The 16,712-nt window shown below is 41.2% G+C and overlaps 1 protein-coding gene across 2 annotated transcripts in view; it reads left to right on the plus strand.

Moving 5' to 3' along the window:
• Positions 1-16,712, plus strand: part of LRRC9 (leucine rich repeat containing 9) — a 327,268-nt gene that overhangs the window by 100,879 nt on the left and 209,677 nt on the right. For both annotated transcript variants that reach the window (XM_077265244.1, XM_077265252.1), the window contains exons 16-20: positions 2,245-2,427; positions 10,184-10,303; positions 10,450-10,641; positions 12,618-12,743; positions 15,572-15,712. In XM_077265244.1, the coding sequence (XP_077121359.1) occupies positions 2,245-2,427; positions 10,184-10,303; positions 10,450-10,641; positions 12,618-12,743; positions 15,572-15,712 (762 nt within the window). The remainder of the gene's footprint in view (positions 1-2,244; positions 2,428-10,183; positions 10,304-10,449; positions 10,642-12,617; positions 12,744-15,571; positions 15,713-16,712) is intronic.

Here is a 16,712-nt window from a genome sequence, read left to right on the forward strand (position 1 = left end):
GTCCAACATGTTCTATGTGTTCTATCCAATTGTATCTAGGGATTTGGAGATGTGAGGGCTAAAAAGATATATTCATCAGTGCATAAGTGTGGGCCTCATCAATGGTGGACGCTCACATTAAGGCCAACTACACGTGAAATTTCACACATTCTTACAATGCACTTGGGTCGGGACTTGTGTAAACAACACAGATGCAGAAAAGAGACTGTAATACTCTTGTCTGAGATTGGCCTTTTAGACCAGATTTACAACTTCAGTTTTTGATGTAGTGTCTGAGGGAGAGGGAAAAGGTCGGAGCTTGACACGCTGAGACATGCATTGTAAGCCGTTGCAAATGAATGTAACTGGTGGGTGCCGTACCTGCTGGTGATTTCAGCTGAAGTAGGAAAGGATGAAGGGAATTTGCAGCACATCCATCCAGTGTAAGTAAAATTTCCCAGTTTATTAGAACATTTAAAAAAAACCAGTTTTTTAAAAAAGAGAGAGAGAGACTCTCTGCCTGACGCGTTTCTGGCGCACCACTGCGCCCTTAGTCACGGCGCCGTGGTGCGCCAGAAACGCGTCAGGCAGAGAGTCTCTCTCTCTCTTTTTTAAAAAACTCTTTTTTTTTTTAAAGCCATGTGCACACTTTGCGGTGTGCTCTGCGGGTTTATCCCGCAGCGGAATTGATAAATCTGCAGGGCAAAACCGCTGCGGTTATCCCTGCAGATTTATCGCGGTTTCCGCTGCGGGTTTCCGCCTATACTATTGATGCCGCATATGCAGCAATATGCAGCATCAATAGTAATGATAAAAATAATAAAAATTGGTTATACTCGCCCTCTGATTCCGGGATCTCCTCGGCGCTGCACCCGGCGCTCCGGTTCCAAAGATGCTGTGCCGAGAAGGACCTTCGTGACGTCACGGTCATGTGACCGCGGCGTCATCACGGTCATGTGACCGCGACGTCACCACAGGTCCTGCTCGCACAGCAAGTGAGACCGGACGGCCGCGGGCAGCGCTGAGAGGTGAGTATAACATGATTTTTTATTTTAATTCTTTTTTTTTTACACTATTCATGCTTCCCAGGGCCTGGAGGAGAGTCTCCTCTCCTCCACCCCGGGTAGCAACCGCGCATTATCCACTTACTTCCCGCAAAGTGAGCACAGCCCTATGCGGGAGGTAAGCGGTTCAATGCATTTATATGGGTGCAGAATCGCAGCGATTCTGCACAATGAAGTGACATGCTGCGGGTTTTAAACCGCTGCGTTTCTGCGCGGTTTTTCCCGCAGCATGTGCACAGCGGTTTGCGGTTTCCATAGGGTTTACATGTTAATGTAAACGCTATGGAAACTGCTGCGGACCCGCAGCATCAAAATTCGGGTGGATCCGCAGTAAAAACCGCGAAGTGTGAACATGGCCTAAATGTTCTAATAAACTTGGAAATTTTACTTACACTGGATGGACGTGCTGGAAATTCCCTTCCTCCTTTCCTTTTTGATGTAGTGCTTTCACGTTGCATTCTGTGTCCCTATCGGGGTATTTATCCAAAATCCCCTGCAAAACGGGGTCTGGACATATGCGTCAAGAAGGTCATAGACTGTAACGGTGACAGCAGAGGGAACGTGAGCTCTGCCATGCACTTTTTTGGGAGTGTACGCCTGTAGGAGGTGGACACTGGGCCACAGTCTACTACGTCTGAGTGTCTGCCTCCTGTAGGCTTACACTCCTGAAAAAAGTGCACAGTAGAGCTCACGTTCGCTCTGCCATCACCATTGCAGTCTATGGCCAGTCAGTGCTTGCATCAGGACCCCGTTTTGCTGTGGACTTCGGACATATGCCCGACGGGGACACAGAACGCAATATGAAAGCACACTTACTTTTAGCCAGATCTGGAAATGGAATTGAAAAGAACTTGTAATCAAATTTATTTCTCGTCTCTTTTGCATCTACTCCTATATTTGGTTAAACAAAAAAAAATCTTCCATAACAATGCAAGTGTGTTACAGCTTACGGTCGTGGTCGATATGATTCTGTCGGCTCCCGCCATTGAATCCGCTGCCAGGCTGGGACGCTCATGTGATGCTGAATGCTCAGTATCACCTACGAGTGACTTCTGGAGAATAAGTGCATGAAAATAAACTGGGTTTTCACTTCTTTCTTTATATTTGTGATATGTGATATAACATGTATTTGATGAAATATCCAAAGCCATTATCATGTACATTCAATAACTTTTTTTTAAACTTTTCTATGTTTTGGTAGGAAATGTACGAAGTGACTTGCAGTCTTTCCAGTGTTACAGCTGGAGAATTCTCAGATGAAATGAAATTAGATGAGGAAGTTATTTCTATTGCACCAGTTATTAAACCCAGGCCCAAAATAATTGCTCTGGATGAAGGGACCATTCTTTCCATTGGAAAGGCCAATACGTATAGTCAAATTACAGTAAGTATTGCAAAGCTCAGCGGCTGGGATATGAAAGGATGAACACCGTAAATAACACACAAAGCTCGTTAAATGTGATTTTTTTTTTTTTTTTTTTTTTTTTTTTTATATTTGATGTACCGTATAAATTTGTCTATGTTTGTTACTTCAGTGCATATCTACTTTGTAGCTGCTTCTGAAGCCGGGCAAGCAATAAACTATGATTATGATTAGTAATAGTAAGAAACTGGAGGGACAGATGGAGCTAAAAGTGGAAGGAACACAGTGCTTCACATAGATCAGTGCTATAGAAGACTGGATGACTTGACTAAGGGTATATTCACACGCTGCAGATTTGTTGCAGGAATTTCTGTGACCGAAAATCTATTTCATAGATCTGAAAGGGGAAGTGTTTGCAGCACTTCTGTAACAAATCTGCCACATATGAATTGACCCTTATGGGGCATTTACAGCAATGGGAAAACTAAAGTGATCCTGAGAGTATAAACACACACAAAGCAAGATTTGTGTGCTCAGATAACTTTGACCAAGGTTTCAGACCTTAATTAGCTTGTTAAGGTTATGGCTTTTTCACTATCATAGTAATGAAAGGCCAGGTGATGTAAATTTCCCAGCTTTATAAAACCAAGCCTCCTCTAACCTTGTGCCAAAAAACAGCCATAGGTTCTTCTAATCAGCTGCCTAGCACTCTGAAAATGAAAATGGTGGAGGCCCACAAAGCATGAGAAGGCTATGAGATAGCAAAGTGTTTTATAGTTTTCCTTTCCTGAGTTCAAAATGTAATTGAGAAATGGCAGTTAAAAGGAACAGTGGAGATCAAGGTAAGGACCAAGCAAAATTTGAGCTCGTAGGGTTGCTAGAGGCAAATCAGAACCCTCACTTGATTGCAAAAGACCTTCAGAAAGATTTAGCAGACTCTAGAGTTGTGGTACATTGTTCTACTGTTCAGAGACACCTATACAAATATGGACTTCATGGAAGAGTCATCAGAAGACAGTCTCTCCTGTGTTCTCACCATAAGATGCAGCGTCAGAAGCATGCAAAATAACATCTAAACAAACCTGATGCATTTTGGAAACAAGACCAGTGGACCGATGAGGTTAAAATAGAACTCATTGGCCACAATGATCAAATATGTATATACAACATAGAAGATTCCTTTAAAATATAACTTTTAATAATATCAGTAAAACTACATCACATGACCCCAGTCTAACATAAATAGTCTAAAATCAGGCCCCATTGTCAACAAAAAGACCCATAGAAGAGCCCACTGATTCTTAAGTATACACAGTAGAACATGTCAATTATATAGTACCATTGTGCATAGAAAATAGAAAAAATGTTTTGATCCCACCCATTTGAGCCATAGGAATGTCTGATTTCAAGGGTTTCCATCTGCAGTTGTAGTGTCATGGGTTTACCGCGACAGAGAGGAATCAAAAGACCGCTCTGTCTGTCTTAATTTCTCGTACTACTGTACTAAGTAGAAGCACTGCTCCTTCATAATAAACAGTGCAGGTTTCTGCCAGCAGTGCTGGAGTTAATCTGTTCAGTTAAGAGCTCCTGGAACTTTTCCTCCTTTGATGGTCTCAGCTGTTCAGTGTTGGCCACTCCCCTCTACTATATATACTCCCCTCTAGCAAGCAGGCATTGTTAGTGTTAGTTCTATACTGCCTGGTTGGAGCTGGAGGTGTTGGTTGTTTGAGGAGGCATTTTGGAGTGCTTTTCCGGAGACTGTTGCGTGGTGATTTTGTCTGTCTGCATACCCTCATCCTCTACTATTTGGTTCTTCCTCCCTTTACTTCCCGGTGTTCCACCCTGTTGTATGTGAGTTCATATTTGTATGATTGGGAATTTCATTTATCCCTGTACATCTTCCCATGTTAATCTTGTTTGTGTATTCATAAACACAACAACTCCCCACTTCCCTGGGAGGGGAGTTGCAGGGGATAGATAAGTGCTGATTCAGGAGCCTAATAAGGAAAATGGCCCTGGTGTCTTCACCGTCAGAAGTAATGCAGGGAGCAGGGATAGCTAGGGTGCCCCTAACTTTAGGAATGTGGAAGGAGCCTGTAGCCTGGTATATCTTGCTACTGTGCCTTGAACTGTACACTTGATCGATCTACCTTGTCGTGCCCTTTGTATTTGCTTCTGCCCTAACAAGGGCAGTACCCAAGTGTAGCTCTCATGTTGTATGCCCCAGAAAAAATCCCTCCTAACGTGTTTCTTTCTCCTTAAGGAGAAGCCATCAGGGGAGTGTAGTGTACTTGCTAAGAGAGAAAGGCATCATTAATCCCTTATTTAATCAATACTTCATTCTTTTGTACTATTTTAATGTCAGAGTTAGGGTGGCCCATTAGCCAACTGTCCTTAATAGACCTAAAATTGAAAACCTTTTGTGTTGTTACATAGGAGTTCCCAGTATATTTTCAGACAATGTTCTCAGTTTTTTCAGATTATACATCTATTTGATGTATAATCTTTTGTGAGCAAGCCATCTACATAATAAGGGGTCAGGGAGCTAATACAACTGAAATTCTCTGTGTATCGCTGATGCCGGCATCTCTGCATGGTGTTCCCTTCCCCCTCCATGCAGGGACACCGACTTACTCACTGCCCTGGTCCTCGGCTCAGTCCCCGGCATGCTACTGCTCCTGTGAATGCTGTGTAGAGTGTCAGCGGCCCATCTAGTGTGCATGCTCCCCTACTCTTAAAGGGACAGAGCATGAACATAGTTAGCTGGGAGGCATTTAGGAATTTAGTAATTTGTTCACCTGCAAGGTGTCTCCCATCCAATAGCTGGGAGACATCTGCTATAAAAGGCACAATTGGGAGGTGACTGAGCAACCCCTATAGTTACTGTAAGATGGTTTAGTGTTTGCAACTGTATGTTGCCAGGTACCTAGTCTAATGTTTCCTGTGTCCGTTAGTCCAGTGTAGTTAGCCCTTGTTGCTGTGTCCACATCAACAGTGTCTGTACCCTGAAACTGCTTCAGCGGTACCTGTTTCCTGAGACCGTGTGTCTAACCTGTCCCTGTGACCATCCTGTATGCACAGTCTGATCCTGTCCCATGTGGCCATTCCTGTCTGCACAGTGTGAATTTGTTCAGTGGATGTCCTGCCCTGCCCAGGAGTTTGGATTAACGGCTTAGACCCATGGGGTCAGCTGCTACTGCCGGAAGGCTACCTGGAGTGGTGCCTGGCAGCTACCTGCCGCACAAGCCTGACTTCACCACTAGAGGCTCCAGGGAACACCAAGGTAGCTGCTTAGTCATGCTCCTCCAGGGAAAGTCCGGTTTGTGGCACAGTGGATCCACGCACCACATGCGCTACCTGTATGCATAAATAACACTTAGGTGTTTAAAAATAGACTAATTATTCCAGTGGACTAGATGAAGCGCCCGTATTAGAGCAGCTCATTGCATTTAAAACAACCTTTTGTTCTATCTTGTAACCATGTTCTACTTTTCACAGACACTGTAAAGGGGCTTCTTACTATCCTCTTTCCACTTAATCTATTTTACTTTGGGGTTTTGGTCCAATACTCTCCTTCAATTCACTATCCATACTTAGAATTCCTCAATATTTTCAAGAATCGTTTTGACCTGCAGAGCTCCATTATCATAAGTTGCTATCAATCTAATGGGCTCACTTTTTTCTACTTTGCTTCCAACTGGGGAGAGCAAACCTCCCCTTTCTTGTCTTAATGCAAAGTAATATGCCCATCTCAAAACCCAGTCTGGATAGCCCCTAATATGGAACATCTCTCGTAAGTCTCTAATTGCTGTATAAACACACTCTCTGTTGAGCAGTTTCTCCTGAGTCTAATATACTGGCTTTTTGGAATTCCCTTCCTCAGAGGGAAGGAAAGGATTGTGGCTCTCAAACCGAAGAAGTGAATTCATTGCCGGGTTTACGGAAAATTGTGGTATATATAATCCCAGCATTCTGTTTTGAAATTAAAAGGTCCAGAAATGATAAATGTTCCTGATCCATTTCCCATGTTAACCTTAGGTACAAAGAATTGTCATTGAGCACCTCCAAGAATTCCACAAATTTTTCCCTTAGTCCCTTCCATAGTACCAGTATATCGTTGATATACTTTGTCCACAATTCAACATGGACAATATACTTATTTTTCTTGTCAACAAATTGTTGGTATACATTGGCACACATGAATTCCCCATGGCCGTGCCCCTGAGCTAATGGAAGATCAATGCCTTTTTCATGTGGTATCGAAGAGTACAACGCGTCAACATCTATGCTGGCCAGCCCGTCTGGTTGTCTACCTAGATCCCCTCTAGCTTACGTAAAAGATCCATGGTGTCTCTTGTGTATGAGAGTGTGCCACAACAAAGGGTCTTAGTACCTGATCCAGTTAAATACCAGCTATCTTGCCCAGGCTCCCAATGTCTGATACAATAGGTCAACCTCTTATTGAATCAACACCTTCATGGCTTTTTGGTAACCCATAAAACATTGCCATCCTTGGTTTTATGGGAACAAGAAATTCAAATTCATTTTTACTGATTGGATTATTATCTCTTGCCTCTGTTAGCATTGTGGTCAGTTTTTTTTAGAAATAGGTGGGGTATGGTTTCCAGGTAGTATAGCATAGCCATCTTAGTCTTAAAGCAACTTCATGCACATCTACCTATCTACCTACATGCACAAATATGGCCTTCATGGAAGAGTCATCAGGAGAAAACCTCTCCTGCGTCCTCACCAAACAATTCAGTGTCAGAAGTATTCAAAAGAACATCTAAACAAGCCTGATATATTTTGGGAACAAGTCCCGTGGACCGATGAGGTCAAAATAGAACTCTGTGGCCTCAATGATCAAAGGTGTGTGGAGAAAAAAAGGTACCGAATTTCAGGAAAAGAAAATTTCGATAACCATTCAGTCATGGAGGGGGGGTCAATCATGCTTTGGGGTTGTGTTGCAGCCAATGGCACAGGGAACATTTCACTGATAGAGGGAAGAATGGATTCAATTAAATTTCAACAAATTCTTGTTGCAGACAAAACACCATCTGTAAAAAAAAACCTTAAGTTGAAAGGAGGATGGCTTCTACAAATGGATAACACTGGTCAACGCAATTTTTCTGGCAAACGGATTTAAAACATATTTTAAGTCAATTTTGGCTGCTGATTACGAATATGAACTCCGTTTTTGGCTATCACATCAGGATTTCGAGATATTTTCAATATTTGATGAAAATTACTCCTAATGTTTTATGATAAAAACACATGATTTTCGGTTCTACATTTTGTATATTTTTAATCAAGGAATAACAAGATTACAAAGTCTATGTACAGCAAATCAAATATACTTACAGAATTAAACTACAAAATATAAAAACACATATATATGGCACACAGATGAATGACAAATGGCCGTTATTTGAACTTTCTTTTCTTGGCTGATCTGTGATGTACAGCTTCTGGGTTGTCTCTCATCAAGCTCCAGCAATAGTCAGCCATCATTCGTGAATCCCACCAGCCTTGATAACGTTCTTCCATTGTTTTAATGTCCTGATGAAAACGCTCCCCTTGTTCCTCGCTCACATCCCCAAGGTTCCCTGGAAAAAAGTCCAAATGGCTGTGTAAATAGTGAGTCTTGATACTCATTCTATATCCAAGATTTCGCAGACTCATTAGTAGCTCTTCCACAATCTCTTCATAGTTGTCTGCTTTCTTATTCCCTAGAAAATTCTGTACCACATTACAAAATGCATTCCAAGCTCTTTCTTCTGTCTCATTCATTGATGTGATAAAATTTGGGTCTCTCATAAGTGTTCTTATTTGAGGTCCATCAAATATTCCAACCTTTTTCTTCTCTTCACTAAGACCAGGAAAAGTTGAACATATATAGTTAAAGCATTCTCCACTGTGATTGAGAGTGTCACGGGAAGCCTAGGTGGGGAAGAGCTAATAACCTGGGCCCCTGCAATTTCCCTAAGACTAGGGAAATCCTGACTGACCCTCTACCTAGAGTTTACACTGATGGTGTGCATGTCTAGGCCCTTACCCTATCTCCTGTTTCAACCCTAGGCTGAAACCAACCACCCACCACCCAGTGAAGAGATAATACACCAATACCCACAGTTAGCACAGACAAGGTAAACTGAAAATATGAACCAAGCCGCAGTCACTCAGGAATACATAATAAGTGCACAGGGCAAAACAAATACAAATATAGGAAGGAGTAAATAAGACAAAGGGAAATACACCACCAGCAACGATACTCCAACTACTAGCTCACCACTCCAGACCGAGATAACCATGCACAAGACAGAAGCTATAATCGGCGACGCCCAATGTTCAGGAGAACTATTTAAAGGCAGTGGGCCTGGCCCAGCTTCCAATCCGAGCACCAGGTAAATGAACCCCGGACCAGCTAGATAAAATCTAGCCAACGCCAATGAGCGCATAGTGGTCAAAAGCGGAATTACCGCTGTCTGTCGAACGACCTGGTCTGAACAGCGTCCGACATGACAGAGAGCTTTGACGAACTGCTTCATCAATCCAAGTTTTATGTGTAAGGGAGGAAAGACAATGTCCTTCCTATCCACTAGAGGATCATGGATGACATTCTTATCACCAGATGCCAAACTCTGTCGCTGAGGCCATTCAGTTTTGACCCAATGCTCTGCTGTAGCTCTACTGTCCCAGTAGCACAGAAAACAAGGGTGTTCTCATAACAAATGGGAATTATGCATGTTCAAAGAAAACAAAGATATTCTCACATTTATTGGGAGACAAAATGAAAACTAAATTTACCTTAGTGAACCATATAAACCTGCACTTTTCATACACTACTTATATTTATCATGGAATTCATGAAAATGGGCTATATACCTAAAAACGTGATGTGATAGAGAAATTATAAGATCAGATTTGAATTCAGCACCCTCAAATTAGTCTAAAACTGTTCTTAAAGTCCATGCCAGAATTTTTATTTTTTTTTTGTAGACCAGTGTAATGATCCTAAACACATGTCAAAATCCACAATAGACTACCTCAAAAGGCGCAAGCTGAAGGTTTTACAATGGCTCTCATAGTCCCCTGATCTGAACATCATTGAAAATCTGTGGTTAGACACCAAAATAGCAATGCATTCAAGGTGACCTAGGAATCAGAACTGGAGGAATTTTCCAAGGAACAATAGATGAAAACAAACAAGAATTGAAAGACTCTTGTCTTGATACAAAAAGTGTTTACAAGCTGTGAAACTTTCAAAAGGAAGTGCTACTAGGTACTAACCATGTAGTATGCCCAAATGTTTGCATCACATATATTATACATTTCTTTTATGTTCTTGCTACAGATGTGGCACGATCTTTGTACAAGACTGCTTTTATCCATTACCATATACACCTATGTTTATTATTTTGTAAAAATTGAAAATCTTCAATAAAAAATGCAGTGTGTCTGCAAAATCAGACTACACATGGTTGTTTGCAGTCTGTTACCATAGAGACACATGGATCAGCATAGGCGCCATACAAAGATGGCTATTTTTTTTTTTACAATGCATAGAAGCACTTAAAAATAGCTGCGAAGTTGGGCCTTCCCTTGAAGCTCTTTTTTCCCCACATACTAAAAGTTAATGCTTTCAAAACATATATAACAATGTATTATCTTTTAGTAGTCTAAAAAGCAGAAAATGATAAGTTGTGACCATGAATTGTTTATAATCATGCGAAGAAATAATATTCAGAATTCATCATTGCAATTTTCCTACACACAGATCCTAAACTTACACGGCAACAGTTTAAGTAAACTAAAGGAAATTTCCAAAGTTCATGGACTTCGGAAACTAATAATAAGTTTCAATGAGTTCACCAGTCTGGAAGACGTCTCGTGCTTGGTAAGATTATTATTATTATTATTTTTTAAATACAGGTAATGTTGCCTGTGTCAGAGGTTTTTGGCAAGGTGCAGGCACTCTCTTCTCCTAAATGTAGCTGTAGTTACGTTTGTGTGTTTCTAAAGAAAACATTATTCTGTTACCAGCCCAATTTGGAATACCTGGATGCCAGCCATAACCGTGTGATAAATCTGGAAGGATTTAAAGGCATGGGGAAACTGAAGCACTTAGACTTGAGCTGGAACTTATTAACAAAGGCGATGGATGAAATAAATGTTTTACGCAGACATGCAGCTCACCTACTCACACTGAATGTCGCCCACAACCCTTGGCGGAAGGTCAGTACACGTAGCAGAAGCAGTATGGCTCTGTAAATACCACCATTTACTGCCTTTTATTAGCAAAGGATTGGATCTGGGACCTTAGGAAAGCAGAGTGACAATCTGGCAGCAGACAGGTTATCTGTTTTTTCCGTATTTGTCCTAAAATAGGACAAAAAAGCACCAATGTAAGTTTGTTGCCAATGCAATAAATACTTTTTTTGTGCCATAGCAGATTTTCCTTTATATAAAGGCTGTAAAATGGTGTGTATAAATAATCTACAGTAACTTCGTGAATCTATAGCTTAACACATCCTTTTTTTAAATTTCCCAGCATTCGTTGCTGCTGCAGAAAGCGCAATATATACTTTTTAAAGGCTCATGCCTGACGTCGTGCAAGTCAGTCTGAGCACGGACAGGCCGCGGATCTCCTCACCCTAGCGTGATAGCCTTATAGAAATACATAAAGCTTTGACTCCCGTTTGGGAGAGCCACGGCCAGTCCGTGTATTGCATCGATTTGCATGGATGTCTGAATGAGCACTTACAAAGTGACACTTATTTTTTCTCAACCTATTAAAATCTAATTAAAGTAGAACTCTCGGTCAGACAGAAAAAAAACACGTTCATCTGAGCAGCTCTTTTGAGTTTCATGGACCACTATACTGTCCGATCAAAAATTAAGCTCTGCAAAAAACACAGTGTCTTACAGTTCCACCAAAGTGGATGGGGTTTATAGAAATCTTATGCCCAATCTGTTTTTTTTTTATGAAGTATAAACTAACATGCAGTGCATCTGCAAAAATGTTAGTTTCTCTTGTGGGTGCGCGGCGTTTTTTGTGCAGTCATTCCCCATGGAAAAATAGATGCAGGTAAAATAGTCATCTACGTGTGTCCGCTGCAGAAATGCACTAAACACCCATCTAATCTGCACATGACTGTATCAATAAAATGGTGGCAATGCCAAATAGCAGGATGCATAAAAAACTAAGCAGCTTTATTGAAAAAAATGACGTAAAAAAAATAACTAACCTAATTTAGTTAATAGGTGCAGAAATGATGCAGAAAATCTGCAACATCAAAAGCTGCCCAAATAACTCATCGTGGGACGTAGCCTCAGGGGCCCCTTCCATAAAAGGCACACCCAATCCGTCTTTGTATTATAAGGATAGACAATTTTATCAATGGCTGCCAGAGTAAAATTTTTTCCCCGAGGCTAAATGCATGGCCTGCTAAACCTTTTTTTCTTGCAGCTGTCTCTGAAGATATAAGGCCTTTAAATATTGTGGAGACTAATGTGTTATCCATACACACATTATTTAATTCCTTACATACATGCAGACATTACTGCATCACCCTTATACTAAAGTCTACTAGTAATTACGCCTCCTTGCAGTAGACGCTCTAACAATCCCCCATTACAGCCAATGCCGTAATCTTACAGCAATCACAGCAGATTATAATTGCTTTATCTTTACGTCCTAGCTGATGGATCACTTTTTTTATGTTATTGTTATACCTGTTCAATAAGGAAGACCGTATTGGTCATCAAACCCCGAAAACGCAATTACTCGGTTTCACCTCCACTACAGCCGTTACACAAATGTTGCGTATTTTTGAAGTCTAATGGCCTTGGGTCATTTTTTATTTTTTTTTGTTACAGTCATCATTATGAGCTCTTCCGCCATCCGTATTGTATAAAATCCAAAGATTGAACTTAAAAAAAATGAAAATCTTTCTTTTGACTTTAATAAGGATGTCATCATTTAGCGGAGAGTAACAATTGCAGTGACCCCTTTCAGGAGTTTTGAATGAAGCGTCTTGAATACATGACCTAGTTTCTTAAAGCCCCCGAGAGGCAGCACATTGTGATATTGCTTCTGTGTTATAATAAACATTCTCATTATGTTCACTTAACTGCGAGACCATCATAAAGTACAATAAAAAGTTACATATGATAGAAGCCATTAGCTGACATGATTGTCCTTTTCCCAGCCGGCTTTAGTTCGTCTGGCAGCGATTGGAAGATTGAAGTCTCTGACTCATTTAGATGGAGTTCTCATCACCAAAGAAGAGTTTTCTGAATCATCTAAATTTTCTTCTGGAGACCAAATTACACAGGTCACATCCTTTATCTTATAGAATAAACTTTATTCTGCTTCATTTACAGTATGTCTTGCTTATACAAGGAAAAGAGTAAATCTTACTAAGGGCTGTGCAAAATTTCAGCCTAGGATGATGCCAATTTACTCTTATCCACAAAAAGAGGATTTTTAATACCTACTGTAAAATCTGTTTCATGGTCTTCATTTGGGTCACGGGAACCATAGGTGTTGCTGCCACCAGTCTTCTTTGGGGGACATGGGAACCATGGGAGTTGCTGCCAGCAGTCTTCTTTGGGGGACACAGGAACCATGGTTGTTGATGCCACCAGTATTCACTGGGGGACACAGGAACCATGGTTGTTGATGCCACCTGTCTTCATTGTGGGATACAGGAACCATGGTTGTTGATTCCACCAGTCTTCATGGGAGAACACTGGAACCATAGGTGTTGCTGCCACCAGTCTTCATTGGGAGATACCGAATCCATGGGCATTGCTGTTACCAGAAGACTGACACTAAGATTGCACAAAAATCATCTCTTCCTTCGCAGACTACATCCATTTACTGGCACCAAGCTAACACCAAATAGTGTAAAAGCAGTAGAAGAAGCCTTAGACACAAGACTAAGGAAAAAGGAGAATTAAAGAAAACCCTAGAAGAACACACTCGCCCGTCAAGGCAACGAGGGAAGAAGCTGTGTCCCCCAATTAAGGATACCAGAAAATTATTTTCATTAGTTACTAAAAATCATCTATTCTTGGCAACTTCACAGGAACCATGAGTCATCCTAAATTGGTTCCTTTGTCTGAGGCCTTGCCTCTGGCCTATTCCTCTCCCCCCAGCCAATCACTTAGAAACTGCATCTGCAACACTTTTCTGCCCAGACTCGCAACCCCAGATGATACGGTATGCACTCTGAAGAACGTGGACAACATCTGAATAGAAGACCAAACATATATTGGCCTTGTCCTCTTTTAGTTCTGACGCCTAATGAAGTAAATTCAGGAGTTTTGACTCTCACCCAAAAGGCTTCTATGGGCATATTTAATATGGGCAGCATGGTGGCTCAGTGGTCAGCACTGTAGCTCTGCAGCGCTGGGGTCCTGGGTTCCAATCCCACCAAGGACAACATCTGCAAGGAGTTTGCATGTTCTTCCCATTTTTATGTGGGTTTTCTCTTGGTTCTACGGTTTCCTCCGACACTCCATAGACATACAGATAGGGAATCTAGATTGTGAGCCCCAATGGGGACAACAGTGATTATGTCTGTAAAGCGCTGCAGGAAATATGATGGCGCTATATAAGCAAAGCATAATATATATATCCAGTGAGATATAGTTGCCTTGGAGACAGATAGGACCCTGTGCAAACCATTTGAAATGACAAATAAGGCATCCGATCTCCTGAAGGGAACAGTGGTGGACATGAAGAGATAAGCAGCTGTAGTGTCGTCCAACTTGTGAAGCGATTTCTCTCTAGGATGAGCTGAGGAATAATAAAATAAAGGTAGAATTATCTCCTCTTTGAGGCGAAAGGAAGAAGAAGAGTCATGGCCATGTGGAGAATGGGTTAGGGTGAGTGGTAAGAAAGTGGTCACAAACATTTGAGACCTTTCTGATTGATGTGTCCGCTATGAGGAAGGCCAGCATCCAAGAGATCAGCTGCAGAGAGACCTGAAAGGGGTACACTACGGAATCAAGAAATTAGAAAATGAATAGGGACTAATCAAAAAACCGTTGTACACATATAATCCCTTTAAAACTTAGCTTTTAATACCTAATAAATATAAAACCCTGACCCAAAACAAAAATCGCTTCTTAGGGTGCCAACCTCCACAGCAAGGCAGGCGAGAACAGTAGGTTGTAGTACAGTATTTTAATAGGTGATCATTTATGTGGTGTTTATTGCACATTATAACAAACCAAGGTTTGCTTTGGGTCAGGGTTTTATATTTATTAGGTATTAAAAGCTAAGTTTTAAAGGGATTATATGTGTACAACGTACACTACGGAATCTCCAGCACCAGGTTGAGATCCAATGAGGATTCAGGGTGTCTGTACAGAGTGTTTGACAACATGGAGTAAGGTCTTAATATGAGGTAGGCTCTACTGGAAAAGAATGGACAGTAGGTAGAATTGGGCCTCATTCCTGCAGAGCAGGAGCCAAATTCAGTGCTATATTCATGTCAGCAGTCAGTACCCATGGTTTCTGTGTCCCCAATAAGGTGCCCAATAGAGGGGAAACTGTCACTCGTGTGCCATCAATAGGTAGTTACCTTTTGGACTAGAGCTAAATTGCATATTTTTTCCCATAGGACATTACAGAGGTTTTTCATTTTAGTGAAAGTAATCCTCAAATGCTTTTATACATATCGACAGCTGCAGCCCCTCAGTGATTGGCTGCAGCGGTGATGTGTGCTTTAGTTGTTAGGTCACCTTTGCAGCCAAAACACGAAGCCCGGAGCACCTGCAGAGAGGAAGAGTGGGTAATACATACCTCAGGTACTGCTGAGACCAATTTTGAAGTAATTATACAGCGTTTTTCAGTTTCTGCTCCCACTTCAAAAAGAGGTTCTGCAGCAGTCAAGATGTATAATGAATACTCCCAACTCACCTATGAGTTTTATGGTTGGTATAAAAGTCTGAGGTCGGTATGTGACCATGTTACTCCTTTCTGACTTGTAATATTATGGAAGTCCCTGCAATGTAACCTGCATAGACGCAGAGTGGAAAAGCTCACACTCGAAAGCTTACCTTATTATTATTATTATTTAATTAATATTCATTTTACTAAGCAGTTTAGTAATGCAATAAGTGATAACAAACCATTTATGCTGTTTTGCAGGCATCAATACAGATGAGCGCAAGAACAGATCACGTTAGACCACGTTGCCTTAGTCTACTACCTTCTGCTCAGATCATTGCTCAAATTAGCAAGAACTGCCTGGATCCATATGCTGAAATTAATAACAGCTGGTATCATATGGTAAGAAAAACATTACCATGCAGGCATGATACTGTATGGGCTTCCGATTTGGAGATGCAAAAGAAATATTTACGGAAAACCTTGGCAACAGTGCTGCAATATTGCTTATATACTGTACGTGCTAAAGGGTCCTAGCAAAAATGTTATGTGCATACCAGTATATGCCAAGTGGGATACACTAAAACGGCTATTCCCATCACCAACATTTGTTGTTTATTTACAGGATTTTGCCAGAAATGTTGGTCTATTGCAGGTCACCCATGAACTGGGATGTTGGCCATACATGTGCAGCTCTCCTCATTGACATATATGGGAGTTAAAGAAAATAGCCAAACAAGTTATTCCTAGAAGTGGGATTCACAGCTTTCATACATTAATGACATTTCCTGGCGATTTTCCATATAAGATGAGGTGGGAATCCTCCTCTTATATACAGTAGGTATGGAAAGTATTCAGACCCCTTTAAATTTTAAACTCTTTGTTTCATTGCAGCCATTTGGTAAATTAAAAAAAGTTCATTTTTTCTCATTAATGTACACTCTGCACCAAATCTTGACTGAAAAAAAAAAACAAAACAGAAATTTAGAAATTTTTGCAAATTTATAAAAAAAAAACCCTGATATGTCACATGGTCATAAGTCTTCAGACCCTTTGCTCAGTATTGAGTAGAAGCACCCTTTTGAGCTAGTACAGCCATGAGTCTTCTTGGGAATGATGCAACAAGTTTTTCACACCTGGATTTGGGGATCCTCTGCCATTCCTCCTTCCAGATCCTCTCCAGTTCCGTCAGGTTGGATGATGAACGTTGGTGGACAGCCATATTCAGGTCTTTCCAGAGATGCTCAATTGGGTTCAGGTTAGGGCTCTGGCTGGGCCAGTCATGAATGGTCACAGAGTTGTTCTGAAGCCACTCCTTTGTTATTTTAGCTGTGTGCTTAGGGTCATTATCTTGTTGGAAGGTGAACCTTCGGCCAAGTCTGAGGTCCAGAGCACTCTGGAA

The sequence above is a fragment of the Ranitomeya variabilis genome, chromosome 1 (genome assembly GCF_051348905.1).
Source record: "Ranitomeya variabilis isolate aRanVar5 chromosome 1, aRanVar5.hap1, whole genome shotgun sequence".
In the NCBI taxonomy this organism is placed as follows: Eukaryota; Metazoa; Chordata; class Amphibia; order Anura; family Dendrobatidae; genus Ranitomeya; species Ranitomeya variabilis.